This window comes from Rhinopithecus roxellana, chromosome 21, assembly GCF_007565055.1.
Source record: "Rhinopithecus roxellana isolate Shanxi Qingling chromosome 21, ASM756505v1, whole genome shotgun sequence".
In the NCBI taxonomy this organism is placed as follows: domain Eukaryota; kingdom Metazoa; phylum Chordata; class Mammalia; order Primates; family Cercopithecidae; genus Rhinopithecus; species Rhinopithecus roxellana.
In genome coordinates, this window is record NC_044569.1 from 29,837,342 (window position 1) to 29,853,207 (window position 15,866).

The following is a 15,866-nucleotide window of genomic DNA, read 5'->3' on the forward strand; positions in this document are numbered from 1 at the left end:
AAACTTATTTCCAATTGGCAGGTGAGGGAGAATTAAATATAAATAAAAATATATATTAAGAGAGAGAAAGCAAAGAGACTCATATGTAAATAATTGATGACTCTAGGCTGAACGACATACAGGTATGCACTGTATAGTTCTTTCAACTTTCCTGTAAATTTGAATGATATCAAAATAAAAAATTGGTGGTGGGGAGATATACTTACTGAAATCTTCAAAGCACCATCGTGAAGGAACCATGAAAGCCCAAGTTATGGGATTTAAATGCTAAATGAAAATTGTGAGAAATTGTTGATTTTGATTTCCCTTTCTGTAACATTTCATCCTTCAAGAAAATCAGAGAAATAAATCCTTTACCTTCTAAAAACTGAAACAGGCAAACTGAAGACTGACGGCAAAGAAGGTTTATTGGAAGGATTAACAGACCTGTTTCATAAAAGAAAAACAAAAACAAAGAAACAACTGAGTAGACCAAGTTTTGTCTAACAAATACAACTTACCTCACTTCACTGACTGCAAATGAAAGCAAGCGCTGCAACTGAGTCTATCATTTAGTATAGTAACAACATGTTTGCTACTTCCTAGATGTGCTTATGAAGAGTAAATCATGTTTTTAAAAAAAATTCCACATAACAAATGATTCATACAATGCAGTGGTGGTAATGGCAGGTGGACTTTGTGTGTCTCCTCCCACGGATCCTGCTCAAGATCAGTGCTAATCATATACTACTTCCTAAACATCTTCCGAGGTTTTTTAAAAATAATGAAATATTAAGAAAAAAACACACAGCTGAAGGTACGTACTAAAAATGTATTAAAGACAAAAATTACTGCAGTAATTTTAAATTTCATACTTAGTAATGTTTAAAAATAAAATTTGAGATAGACTTTCTGAGCCAATAGGCTTTTGAATACTGTTTATTCAAATCAAAATTCATACCACATATGGGTGTAGCATGGACAGCATAAGCTTCGTAAACCAGAAATTTCCATGCATTGCTATAAGACTGCATCGGATACCTGAGACAAATAGTTAAGAGTAAAAAACTTATAAATTATTTTATCTCACCACATATCCATTCTTGATACTTCATCAAATAATAGAAGACAAAATAGTGCTCCAACTTCAGTCACGACAGTACAATCTTCGTGAAATATTAAGGAAACTAAATAAAAAGAAGCACAACTTTATGAAATACTTGTATGTCTAGAAAGAACAAACTTCAAATGTAAAATATCGTAATTTGAAGAGAAAAGAAATGCAACATTAACCCAGATAAGGTGACACTAAAACACAGGCTTTCATCTCAAACCTGTGGATGTACAAGAATCACCTGGAGGGCTTGTTAAAAGTTTCTGATTGGACAGGTTTAGGGTGGAGCCTGTGAATATGAATTTCTAATAAGTTCTCAGAGGACACAGACGCTACCAGTCCAGGAGCGACACTTGTAGATACACTCACTAGACACTGTCTAGTTTTAGGTAGAGAAATGAACTGACACAGCCTCTAGAAGGTTTGCCGAGTCATGTAATTCTAGCTAAAGTTTCCTCACTGAGAGATCTTATTTCACAACTTTTGCCCTTTCCTACAAACATGTGATCATAGAACTTGGATTTGACTTTAATATGTTATCCTTGGGCTGTGTCGTTGTTTTGGTTCCTGTTAATTATGACAAGATGATGGAAAAGGGAAGTGCTCTGAACAGACAGACTTAACACTAAAGCTCTACTACTTACTACTTAGCTAAGTGCCCTGGTCCGATTCTTTATCATTAAGTGTAAGTTCCCACTTCTATAATGATCCCAAAGCTACAATTTCTCAATGCTTGAAACCTAAGAAATTCTAAACAAAGAAGTATGATGTTATCTCACAGGAATAACAACATAATACACAGTTAGCAAATTCAGGGAAGCAGGAATAAGAAATAAGTTTTGAGCCGGGCGCGGTGGCTCAAGCCTGTAATCCCAGCACTTTGGGAGGCCGAGACGGGCGGATCACGAGGTCAGGAGATCGAGTCCATCCTGGCTAACACGGTGAAACCCCGTTTCTACTAAAAATACAAAAAATTAGCCGGGCGAGGCTGAGGCAGGAGAATAGCGCGAACCCGGGAGGCGGAGCTTGCAGTGAACCGAGATCCGGCCACTGCACTCCAGCCTGGGCCACAGAGCGAGACTCTGTCTCAGAAAAAAATAATAATAATAAGTTTTGAGAGAAGATATTTTTCCTAACTGCTAGAAAAGAAAATCATCCTTATGTAATTGGCATGATTAAAAATAGGAAAAAAAAAAAGTAAAGAAACAGAGAACATGTAAAAATTAACTTATAATAAAATAGACATTTCACATCAGTGATAAAGAGAATGAACCATAATATTTCCAAATAAATAAGAAATTACAGCAATGCCTTTGCCTGATTTAAAATTTAATTTTTTTTAAACAACACTTGAAACACAGGAAAAGTGTTTTCAGTCCGAACTAGAGAAAGTCCTACGTGAAGAGCATGATGAAAAATTGCCCAACTGCCATAACAGAAAAGCTCTATATATTTCCATTAAATATTTAAGTTTAAGGTTAAAAATATAATAAATAAATTTAAAGGATAGAAAAGTTGAAAGAAAATATTAATCATGTAAAATCAAGCATAAGGATTGTGTCTATCTTTTAATTAAAACACCCTACAAGTCACTAAAAAGAAACTAAATACAACACGAAAATAGGTAATCCATAGATTATGAAATTTGAATATATAATATATGAAAAGATAACTTCACTAAAACTAAGAAAATAAAACAATTATATATTTTTACCTGTAAGATTAAAAACTTTTAATGAGACATATTCAGTGTTAGCAAAGTTGTAATGAAAATAAGCATTTTTAAACACCTTTGGTGAGAGTGATTCGGAAAAGAACTTAACCATTATCTTATAAAATCTCTTTGACGTAGGAATTGCAACACAGAATGCACAAAGACGATCCCACAACATGATTACTGTCGTGGTGAAAAATCTAAAACAAATACCCAGTAACACAGCAAACGGAAATTCTGAAACACCAATGCAGTTGTTCTTAGGGTTTTTTAAAGAATGTATACTCACATAAAATAATACGGAAGGATGTTCAAGTTACATTTCCAGTTGAAAAAAGGAAGCAACACAATACTGTAATATATAGAATGAAAACTACATGTGTGTGTAGAAAAAAATCATTCGGAATAATACATTCCTAATCATAACTAGAACAGTCTTCTTTGGGGAAATTGAGAAAGAGAAGAAAATGTAAACTTTTAGAATTTGTATAGTTCTATATTGCCTGAATTTTTACAGTGAGTATGTATAGGTCTGTGATTATTTAAAACAAAAACAAACAAAGGTAAGAAAGTTTAGATTTTCTCTCAGTAGCAAAGTAAATAACCCAATAACCATTTTTTGGTTATAACCTTGGCCAAGTTGCTAAATCTCTCTAGACCTCACACTGAGATGGTATAGTAAATGATTTCTAAGTTAATTTCTAACCCTGAAACACAGTATAGAATTGTCATAACATAAAGTTTATAATTCAAAGCAGTGTTATCTGAGAAGTTATTTATTCTACTCCTTTGATCCACTATCCATGCTACAGAAATAATCTTCCTAAAACACACACCCCCCTGTTTAACAACCTTAAACAGCTCCTCACTGCTGTTTAATAAGACCTCCCAGGCCCTGCACGAACTGCCCTCCCTGTCTCATTCCATCATTTCCCCTTCACTCCACACTCCCCAAATCCAGCCAGCTCCATCTCAAACACATCAATCTCTCATACACATAACCATGGCTCTCTCTATCTAGAAGTCAGTCTTGCCTACTTGAACTCCTACTCATTTCTGAAATTCCATCTTAGATGCCACATTCCCTAGAAACAATCTCTGATACTTATCACCAATCTGACCAGCACGTCCTCTGGCACCAGGAATCCCCAACTATAAGTATTACTGTGGTGTACTGTATATTTACTTGTCAATGTCTCCAACTCTACTGTAAGCTCCAAGAGGGTCATTTACCATGCTCATCAATATAACCCAAGGGCCTAGCACTGTACCTACCACAAAGCATGTACTTAATAAACGTTTGCTGAGAAATGGGTTTTCTTGGTTAAGCAGCTGATTAAAAATCAATTTTTCGGCCAGGCATGGTGGCTCATGCCTGTAACTCCAGCACTTTGGGAGGCCAAGGTAGGTGGATCACATGAGGTCAAGAGTTCGAGACCAGCCTGGCCAACATGGAGAAACCTAGCCTCTACTAAAAATTCAAAAATTACCCAGGTATGGTGGCAAGCACCTGCAATCCCAGCTACTCGGGAGGCTGAGGCAGGAGAAATGCTTGAACCCAGGAGGCAGAGGTTGCAGTGAGCCAAGATCGTGCCACTACACTCCAGCCTGGGCAACAAGAGTGAAACTCTGTCTCAATAAATAAATATATAAGTAAAATTTTTCCTGAAACTAAATCCATTAATGGGGGATACTATATTCATTCTCAGACTCATTGAAAGTAATTTCCACAAACAGCAATGAAATAGAAAAACTGAAATACTGAAAAGGGTATAGATTATATTGCCTTGGAACGTGCTTTTGAATCCAGTAGTTGTTCATAATAAGCTCCATGCTTGAATAATTTAAATGAAAATTATAAATGAAAAGGTAAACTAGGAACTACATTCAAATGAATGAAGTTAATAAGAAGACAATTATTAACAGGATTAAAGAAAACTAAAAATCTATAACTGCTGCTCTTTCAGATGATCAGTCTATACAACAATCCTATAAAAACGTTATAGTCTACTCAAAATGTTATGAGCCTAAACACACTGAATCTGTTTATAGAGCTTTACCTGGTTTTACTGCTGCTAATTAAATAAACGGCATCTTACTCACTTGGCAAGCAGAAGCCAACAGGAGGAAAAAATGCTAAAATAAAAGGACTATATTGTAATAACATATTTTGAACATAAATCTCATTTATCTCCTATATGCCTGATAATAGACAAGATGAAGCACATTCAGATGCTTGGCCTACATGACTCCTGTAGAATATTAAAAAGCAGTGGCCTAAATCTCTAAGAAAGAAAATAGTACAAAATGTTACCAAAGTCTCCATTGAGAAAAAAAAAAAACAAAGAAGACAGGCAGGACAAAACAACACGAAATGTGTTCATCTAACACCTTAGTAAATTAGAATCAAATTAAAATGGGTTTTTAAAACCACACTTTGTAGAATGTAATAAATTTAGGCTCAGAGTCATTTAGGATGGTCTAGTTTCTACCCACACAGGTTGAGTCTAGACTCTTAACACCTGTCAAATGAAATTATCAGACAAAATGTACCAAGATCCAAAGGTACAAGTAAAACAAGAAAGACGAAAGAGATATTGGAAAAAAGATAGTAATAACAGCAACTGCAACTTTCTCTCTTTATAGGTAATACTTTACTGTCTGAGCACCAGATGACATCTACATCAAGGTACAAAGAACAATCAGAGGTTTCAGCCTTTCTCAGCTCTAGGCTCCACTCAGTAACAAGATTATAAAGCAACTTCCACAAAAATATTAAACATTTTCCATTGTGATTAGTTTTTAGTAGTGTGTTCAGTAATAAATGCTGATGTTCTAATAGTAAAATAAAAAGTAAATGTGACTTACAATTAAAGAAGAAACACTTAAAACTTCAGAACAATCTAATTATTAGCAGATTTTCTTTTATTTACCTCTGAATAACAGGGTCAAAAGAGAAGACTGTTGTGAGAGGGAAACACGCATGACTGGATCGCCACATAAAACCTTCCTCAAGAGTGTGAGGCATGGTTGTACCAAACATTCTACAACCTGGGCCAGGAGGAAAAACACAGCTATTTTATTTTCACCAATTATCAGGTGAGATCAAACATACCACAATATTATCTTACTCTAAATTTTATGCTTTTTCATCAAATTACCTGAAACTAAAACGTAAATAAATACTAGGAATTACTTTCCACTGAAAGTAAGTTTTGTATATACTTCTGCTTGCCTATCTTATGCAAATTTTTTAATTAGTTTTCCTTTATAGAGACTCCACTTTTAGAATTTAAAAAAATGAATGAGATAGGAGGTGTTACTTAGGATTTAAAATCCAAGTACTCATCCAAACTCTGCTCAGTTCAATTTCAGATCTGATTAATAAAAACCGACTGTAAAACAATGTCTAGATGCACATTAGCCTTACCTTGCCATCTTGACTCACACATTCATTTAAATACTCAATTATTTTGTCAGTTAAGCATAACTTTTTCACCACAGCATGCATTTTAATATCTGTAGATAAAAAAAAAGTTACTAAAAGTTAAAGAACTCTTTTTGTAGTTTAAAAAACATATTTTGAAATACTCAGAACTGATATCCACACAACCTTCAAACTATTAAAAACACTTAGACCTGGGGTTAACATTGGAGTACAAAACTTTTAACTTTTTGCTTTATATACACTTGTCCAATTTGAAAACGTTTAAGTAAAAAGCATATCTTACTTCTGTAACATAAAAAACAAAACTATAAAAAAAGAATTATGGAACTAGTTCAGACTCTGAAAACTACGAGAAGTTTAAGTGTACAAATGAATGCTTATATTTATACATGGCAAATTTTCTTCTTTATATTATTTCATTGACTCTTCCAAATTTATCACTTCAAATGTTTATAATTCTCCACAAGCTCATGTGTAAAATATGACTTACAACATGAACATTTTTCTATCAATAAAAAATCTCTAACCTCAAACTATTAATAGCAAATATAAAAGGAACAAGATTAAAATACACTATATATTTCTGGAGAACATGAGCTTCTTTTTAATAAGCATATATTCACATATCATGTTTGTAATAAAAAAGTCTTTGTATACACACAAAAAAATTTTATATGTATAGCTATGTGCACCCACACACACAAATGTTACCAGAACCCAAAACTATAATTGCTTATATATTCGTTACAAGTATTTAACAACTTGCAAACAAATTTTCTCCCATATTCTCATTAGGAAAAACACACACACACACACACACACACACACACACACACACATACGGATATTAAAGGGGTAGCTATCACTGTAATGATCTTTAGCTGCTATCTAAAAAAAATTTTCCATTGCCCCCCAATATAGAGCATACCAAAATTATAAGGCATACTTTTGAAATGTTAACAATATTGAAGGAATTCTCTTTAATGAGTTTTTCTTGATCTTTTTTTTAAACAGGGCTTTCCACATTTTCTAGTCTTATTTTCTGTAGTCTGTGTTATCATTGTTAAAACTATAAATACGTAGAATATGTTTTTTCAAACTACTCTCTCATCCCAGTTTCCACTAATGTCAAGACAAGAAGTGCTAACCATAAAAATCTTTTTATGTAAACCCAAAGTTTTCATTTCTCATAAATATTAAAGTACATACATCACATATGGAGAAAAATTCAAAAATAACCCAAAGAAGAAAAACCTATGGAATAACAACACTACAAACAAAGCTAACAGCGTATTACACTAGTTGTTTTTAAAAATAAACATTTATACACTGTGGAATACTATGCAGTCATAAAAAAGGATGAGTTCATGTCCTTTGCAGGCACACGGATGAAGCTGGAAACCATCATTCTCCACAAACTATCACGAAGACAGAAAACCAAACACCACATGTTCTCACTCATAGGTGGGAATTGAACAATGAAATCACTTGGACACAGGGCGGGGAACATCACACTCCCGGGCCTGTCTCGGGGATGGGGGCTGGGGGAGGGATAGCATTAGGAGAAAAACCTAATGTAAATGATGAGTTGATGAGTGCAGCAAACCAACATGGCACATGTATACCTATGTATCAAACCTGCACATAGTGCACATGTACCCTAGAACTTAAAGTATAATTTAAAAAATAAATAAACGTTTAAAGAAAAGGCATAGCTACAGTGTACTATTTTTATTTTACCTACCACAAAAGTATTATTTAATTAAGTTCCCTAAGCAAGATGGTACAAATCAAAAACATGATGCATGCACTCAGTAAACTGAGGAAGGAACATGCACTTCACTATTGGAAATATACTAATATTTTAGAAAGAAGATAATTCTATCAAACGGCATTTTACAGGTCAAATAATAAGGGGTTAGCAAACTTGTTCTGTAAAGAACCAGGTAGTAAGCATGTTGTTAGGTTTTGTTAGACAGACACATATGGTCTCTTGCACATCCTTTGGTTTTAGTTTGGTTTTGTTAACAACTCTAAAGATGCAAAAACCATTCTTTGAGGGCTGTCAAAAAAAAAAAGGCCACAGGCTGGATCTGGCCCATAAACCATAGTTGCCAACTCCTGCCAGTACCACACAGCAATCTAAAATTCTATTATCAGCAGTACAGCAATCATTTTCCTTAAGATGCATTACCTTGCATAATCACAGCTAACTGTTCGGCAGCTGACTTTCTCAAAACAAGATCAACATCGTCTGAGGTGAAGATTTCATACACCTTTTCAACAGTCTCCGACTACAAACCAAAAAAAAAAAAACCCAAAATTACATTTATCTGCTTCTAATTCTCCAATAAGATTTTACAGTTTATGCCCTATGAACAAAAGCAGCAAAAATCAATTTATTTAAATAACCAATGTATTTACATGTAAATTCACACAATGCTGGATTGAGTAAGTCGTTCTGTATTTAGATCTTCGAGGAATTGCCACACTGCTTTTCACAATGGTTGAACTAATTTACACTCTCATCAACAGTGTGTAAGTATTCCCTTTCCTCCACAACTTCACCAGTATCTGCTATTTTTTGACTTTTAATAATAGCCATTCTGGCCGGGCGCAATGACTCATGTCTGTAATCCCAGCACTCTGGGAAGCTGAGGTGGGCAGATCATCTGAGGTCAGGAGTTCGAGACAAGCTTGGCTAACATGGTGAAACCCCATCTCCACTAAAAATACAAAAGGCCAACATGGTAAAACTCCGTCTCTACTAAAAATACAAAAATTAGCTGGGCATGGTGGTACACACCTGTAATCCCAGCTACTCGGGAGGCTGAGACAGGAGAATCGCTTGAACCCAGGAGGCGGAGGTGGCAGTGATCCAAGATCACACCACTGCACTCCAGCCTGGGCAACAAGAGTGAAACTCCGTCTCACAAAAAAAAAAAAAAAAAACAGCCATACTGACTGGTGTGAGATGGTCCCTCATAGCAGCTTTGACTTGCATTTCTCTAATGATCAGTGATATTGAGCTCTTTTCCATATGCCTTTTGGCCACATGTATGCCTTCTTTTGAAAAATGTCTGTTCTGTCCTTTATCCACTTTTAAATGGAGTTGTTTGTTTTTTTCTTGTAAATTTGTTTAAGTTCCTTATAGATGTTGGATACCCAAAGAAATACAAATCATTCTACCATGAAGACTGCAGCACTATTCACAACAGCAAACACACGGAATCAACCTACATGCCCATCAATGGCAGACTGGATAAAGAAAATGTGGTACATACACACCATGGAGTACTATGCAACCTTAAACAAGAATGAGATCATGTCTTCTGAGGGAACATGGATGAAGCCGGAGGCCACTATCCTTAGCAAAAAAACACAGGAACATAAAACCAAATACTGCATGTTCCCACTTATATGCAAGAGCTAAATAATGAAAACACAAGGACACAAAGAGGGGAACAGCGGACACTGGGGCCTACCTGAGGGCGGCGGGTAGGAGGTGGGAGAGAATCTGAAAAATAACTGTTGGGTACTAGGCTTAGTACCAGGGTGATGAAATAATCTGTACAACAAACCCCATGACACAAGTTTACCTATGTAACAAACCTGCAGATGGACCCCAAACCCGAAATAAAAGTTTAAAATAAATACATAAATAAATAAAATTTGCAACAATGATGCAGTAGGTCAGGAAGGAACTTAAGATCTAAAATAAAGAGTCATCATGTTAAATAAGTTTTCTTTTTTTTTTTTTTTTTGGAGACAGGGTCTCACTCTGGTCACCCAGGCTGGAGTGAAGTGGTGCAATCTCAGTTCACTGCAGCCTCACTTCCTGGGCTCAAGTGATTCTCCTACCTCAGCCTCCCAAGTTGCTGGGACTACAGGCATGTACCACCAAACCCAGCTAATTTTTTTGTATTTTTTAGTAGACACAGGGTTTCACCATATTGCCTAGGCTGGGCTCAAGTGGTCCACCCATCTCAGCCTCCCATGGTGCTGGGATTACAGGCATGAGCCACTATGCCCGGCCCCTCTCTTCTTAATATACATTTTTGCTAGGAAGTTATTCATAACCCATTAATCCATTAGCAACCTTACAAAGGTAACAGAAAACATCCATGTTCCCTAACATCTTTATAGGTAGTACCAGGCTAACCTGAGAAGAGCGACCCAGACCTATGACTCAAGATTTCTCTGTTGCTCCCAGAAGCCACCAGCTGGTGTTCCCATGGACCTCTCCGTTCTTTCTCTTAGAAGACCCCAGAGCGAACAGCACTCTGGAACTTGCTGTCCAGCACCCCTTCAAAGCTACCCCAGACAAGTCCCTTACTGTCACTTCATGCTAGAACAGAGTCTGAGGTGGCAAAACCAGCATCAGGAAAAAGGGACAAGAAAATAACAAAGATGAAGCTCCTTTCTCCCACTCACTGCTATCTTCCAGTCCTAACATGGATTCACAGAAGACGTGTTAGAAAGGCCCCTCCCTGCCTGCCACCATACATCAGGACACAGGAGTGACTACCAATGGCTTGGTACTCAGGGAAGTCCCAACCAGACCTGGTATGTGGCCAGTGGAAGACTCTCCAATCCTCCTGCCAGCACTGTCATACAGCCCTGAACATTCAGTTTAGAGGAACATAATGTGTTTCCCCATTAAAAAGCAAACAAACAAACAAACCTACTGTATTACACGTGGCTCTACCATACTACTACAGGCCTTGGCAAGTTAGTCTAAAATAAAACAGACAGATTGCAAACTTGAAGTGAAATGAGAAATTACAAAACACAGGAATGAATCCATGAAAACAGTGGACTAGTGGACAGCTTTCTTTATAGAATTCTGCATCAGTCCAGCATGCTATAGGTACAGTCCTAGCGAAAGACAGGGAAATGTATTTACAGCCTCTGCCCATCGTTCCCCTTCCCACCCGAGCTCCACCTCCTGTCAGATCAGTGGTGGCATTCGATTCTCATTGGAGCGCAAACCGTATTGTGAATTAGGTGTGTGAGGGATCTTGGTTGTCTGCTCCTTACGAGAATCTAACTAACGTCTGATGATCTGTCGCTGTCTCCCATCACCCCCACATGGGACTGTCTAGTTGCAGGAAAACAAGTTCAGAGCTCCCACTGATTCTACATTATGGTGAGCTATACAATTATTTCATTGTATATTACAATGTAATAATAATAGAAATAAAGTACACAATAAATATAATGCACTTGAATCGTCCCAAAACAACACTCCTGCCCCGATCCATGGAAAAATTCTCCTGTGAAACTGGTCCCTAGTGCCAAAAAGGTTGGGACCACCGCAATGAATCAACACATCCAGAAACCAGATAAAGCCAGAGCACAATTTCAAACCAGCCCTGAATCCCCACACTTCTCTCCCTCCCCAGGACATACACAAACTGAAGAATGTCACATAAAACACAAGATACAAAAAGGTATCAAATTACCACCCAGTAATAAACTCAAAATTTATAGTCACCTTAATAACCAGCTCTCTTCTGTCATCCAGTTTGAGTTCGATAGGTTTCTTCACAATGAATAAATTCGTAACTCTGGAGAGAACTCCGGCGTCTATCAGAGGACGCTTTGTGTCAGCCCCGTCTTCACTGGTAAGATGGAACGCTAAAAGCTTTAACGCTAGTGAGCGGACCCTAAGAACACAAAGTACTGAAGTCGAACTGTCGTGACATACAAATGTCTATTGTAAAAGGGCTTGTAATTACAAGTAATTATATATCAACAAAGTACAATAAGTAGTCACAATTATACTGCCATTACTAGCAATAATTTACTTCTAAAAAATCTTGGATATGTAACTATAATGATTTATTCAAGTTATAAAATAAACATCAGAAACAAAAAATAATAACTACAAATGAGACAGACTCACTGAGATTAAATATCAGTAAACTTCAATAAGTACATCTGGGAATTAAATCTTTAAGTCCTGTCTTCAAATCTAGTGATCTATTCTCAACCATAAAAAGTATCACAGACTGCTGACCACAGTCCAAACGTTAAGATGAACCCTCAGGAGAGTAATGACGCTCATAAGGGAAGTGTGATAACACTACAATGTATCAAAATCTTCTTACATCAGGGGTCAAACAGATTCCTGTCAAAAATGAAAATACAAATACCTTTTCCTTATCTGGAAGGGATTGGGAATAAGTTCAGCTGAGTGGGGAGGTGGGAGACTTTTCAAGAAAAGGTTAAATACTGTATGCCACTGAACAATGAAATAGAGAAACAGAAAAACCACCGAGTGGACAAAGGTCACTGAGGCGGCAGATATTGAGACAACCATGTATCCGTCACTCCTCTGACAGGTTCTTGAACTACCTGGAAACTGGACAAATTTTAAGCAATAATACAAGTTGTCAGGTTTTAAGAACTACCTGTAAGACAACAATTAAAACATGCATCCTTAGAGTGGCCCTCCTACTACAGACGAGAGCAGGCTGCCTTCTGGATGTAGGCCTGCCACCCTGAGCCCCTGTATCATAACTTTTATCTCACTTTATGACAATTAATAATAAAGAATAATCGATAATAAGAGCTATATTCCCAGTTACACGCTAAATGTTGAAAGGGCAGGGCCCATGTCTGTATTGTGTGCTGCTACCTTTCCACAGCTCATAGATACATAGTAAGACACCCAATAAATACATCCTGAATCTAACACAAAGTAGATATTTACTGCAATATTGTTAACTGATATCATCTCCAGAGGACTGATAAGTCAGGCAAACTTTCTCCCTCTCCATTTCCTGAGTTACCTCAAGAGAGCTTAGAAAGGCTAAACACCTACCTAACAGTTTTCCTTTGTTCCTTATATTCTAAGTCAAGGATAACTATATTCACATTTGGGGCTGTCCGTTGAGAGACAGGTATCACCCCTAGTAAAGGTGGCTAGAGATGAGATATGTAAAGCATGTATTTATGCATCTTATTCTCTGGTATATACAGTTAGCATCTTTTTAGGTTTAGCACAGGATGCCAGAATTCGGTTATTCCTATACATGTATATAATTCTTTAATACTTTTGAGTACAGTCATGCACTGCGTAACAATGTTACAGTCAACAGTGGATCACATATACAACAGCGGTCTCATAGGATTATATTACTATATTTTTCTAAACCTTTTCTATGTTTAGATACACAAACGCCACTATGTTACAACTGCCTATGGTATCCAGTACAGTAACATGCTGTACAGGTTTGTAGCCTAGAAGCAATAGGCTATATGATATAGCCTAGGTATGTATGTAGTAAGTTATTATTACTTAGTTTTGTGTACGATACATTCTATGATGTTCACACAAGGACAAAATCACCTAACAAAGCATTTCTCAGGATGCATCCATGTCATTAAGCAACGCATGACTGTGTATTTATGTATAAGGTACTCTATGAAGTTCTAAGAATACAAGATTAGCCAATGGACAGGGTTTCTGTCTTCATGGAGTTTATGGATGGGTTGGTGGGATGGGGCAGAATTAATACAATAAGGAAAACAAATATGTCATTTGAATCGTTTTAAGTTCTGTATAATAGAGAATTATCTTACCCAAAGAAAGATCTGGCCTTGCCTTGCACTACGCTCCTGGGGATGTCCTACCTTAGAATGTCTTTATTAAACTGAGGACCTTGAGCCCCCCAAAAAGCAAACAAGAAATGACCCCTACTGTGTTAATTCTCCAAATTGGGGGTTTGTTCAAGTAAAGAGTACCACACTAGCACGTTAATTAACAGGGAAGAGCCTTTCTGCCTGTGTAGAAGACAACCCCTGAGAATACAAGCACATTAACTCCCTCTGCCCTGCTTCTTCCTGAATCGCCCATAACACTACTCTCTATACTGCAGAGATATTTTAAAGACTCTACAACTTTCCTTCTTCCATTCTCTTAATGGTTTAGTTAACTTCCACCTACTTCCTTATTTTTCAGTCCAATGATCTGTCTATAAATAAGCTGCTGTATTTTCCTGATGTAAGCTTTGGGAAACACAAATTATCCATTGTCAAAAGAATGTCTGTCCACTCTTCCTAGCCTTTTCAACCAACTATTCCTCTTTAGCCCTGATTATCCATCTCGACTCTAAGCACTTTTTTCTTTTTTCAGTAAGGGAAAATCTAACCACTGTTACCTAAAAATAATAATAGAAAAGATTCATGTTGCAATGACAGAGAAGGGAAAAAAACAGTATCATTCTCCTTGTTTTCATTAATTAAAACAATGCTTATATTAATGGCGGTCAAAGAAAGGATACATTTTCAGTTTCCCAAGTAAGAACACAGCTATATGGGATTAAAATATCTACATAACTCTGGTATATGAGACAACTGGCCTACTACATTCACAAAAAACTTAATATTCAAAACAGATGTTTACAAAAGGATCACTCCAGCAGGCTAACAATTTCTAAAGAGAAGATGGGAAAGCACTATAATTTTTACCACCTATTTATCTCCATGGCTCTCCAACTTGAGCCATTTATCTCCATGGCTCTACTAACTACTGAGCAGCACTTAGTAGCAGTCCTATAACATAGGCTGATCTGGCAAGGAATAACTTGGCTGTAAAACGGATGAAAGTCAGCAAGTACAAAAGACTTTGCATCTGCTTAGTTTCATGCATTAACTTCCTCTAGAATTGGAGTACCACCCTCCTGAAAAATTAGTTTTCTTTCAAATTATATATAGTTACTATACTTTCTTAGCATGTTTCCATTAATCTTTGATGTTCACAAGATTATGTCGTACTCACGATGGCTTTTTCACTAGCAAGAGTCGCAGCATGGACTTTAATCGGGTAGTACACGGAAGAATCTCTTCTGTGTCAGAACTTGCTTTGCTTAGAAGGAGAATGCAGTTACCCAAAGGATCTTCTGTGTCGGCATAGCCCTAATAGATTTGTTTTTAAAGAGAAATTATTGTCTAATTATATACATAACTTTTCAACTTGAAAGTAAGAATTGTATTGTCCTATCAGCAACTCATAAATGTCTTTCGATTCAGTTGAATAAAATAGTCATTTTTTAAAATAACCTCTAAGAGCTAAGGAGCCTAAATAAAACTGTATTTAAAAGAAAATACACATACATACAGGAGAACTTCAGGAAAACATGCCAACCTTCTTGACACTTGCTGATCTTTCTATTTTCTAAGATTCTAACAGCGGCACCTCTCCTCGGTGAAGCACCTCACAGACCCTCAGCCCATCCCCACCCTAAGAAGATGGAGTGCTCTAAATGCTACACGCATGGAATAGGACCCTGTGAGTCTCAAGGCACAAGGTCCGGGCTCTCTCTTCTAAAAGAGGACTGTGCTTATGACAGCACTTCCGAACTCCACCTTTTCATCCAAAAGAGACAGAAACCTGACTCCTTTAATGTCCAGAAGGATTGCTTTTTTAAAAAAAAAAAAAAAAAAAAAAAAAAAAAAAAAAAAAAAAGCTGTTTCCAGGAGCATGTTAATTAAGGTATCAATCTAATCATATATATGCATGGATAGAATTCATGAGGCAAGTTAGTTGTTACGTAAGGTCTGCTTAAAAAGCAGTTAGCTCTGCCTAAAGGCCTTTATATAAG

At 36.6% G+C, this 15,866-nt stretch overlaps 1 protein-coding gene across 4 annotated transcripts in view; it reads right to left on the reverse strand.

Annotated features, from left to right (window-relative positions):
* Window positions 1-15,866, reverse strand: part of RTTN (rotatin) — a 204,664-nt gene that overhangs the window by 130,291 nt on the left and 58,507 nt on the right. For all 4 annotated transcript variants that reach the window (XM_010358889.2, XM_030926066.1, XM_030926067.1 and 1 more), the window contains 7 exons: window positions 15,044-15,180; window positions 11,753-11,924; window positions 8,450-8,549; window positions 6,238-6,326; window positions 5,741-5,858; window positions 1,070-1,166; window positions 358-426 (listed from right to left, as the gene is read on the reverse strand). In XM_010358889.2, the coding sequence (XP_010357191.2) occupies window positions 358-426; window positions 1,070-1,166; window positions 5,741-5,858; window positions 6,238-6,326; window positions 8,450-8,549; window positions 11,753-11,924; window positions 15,044-15,180 (782 nt within the window). The remainder of the gene's footprint in view (window positions 1-357; window positions 427-1,069; window positions 1,167-5,740; window positions 5,859-6,237; window positions 6,327-8,449; window positions 8,550-11,752; window positions 11,925-15,043; window positions 15,181-15,866) is intronic.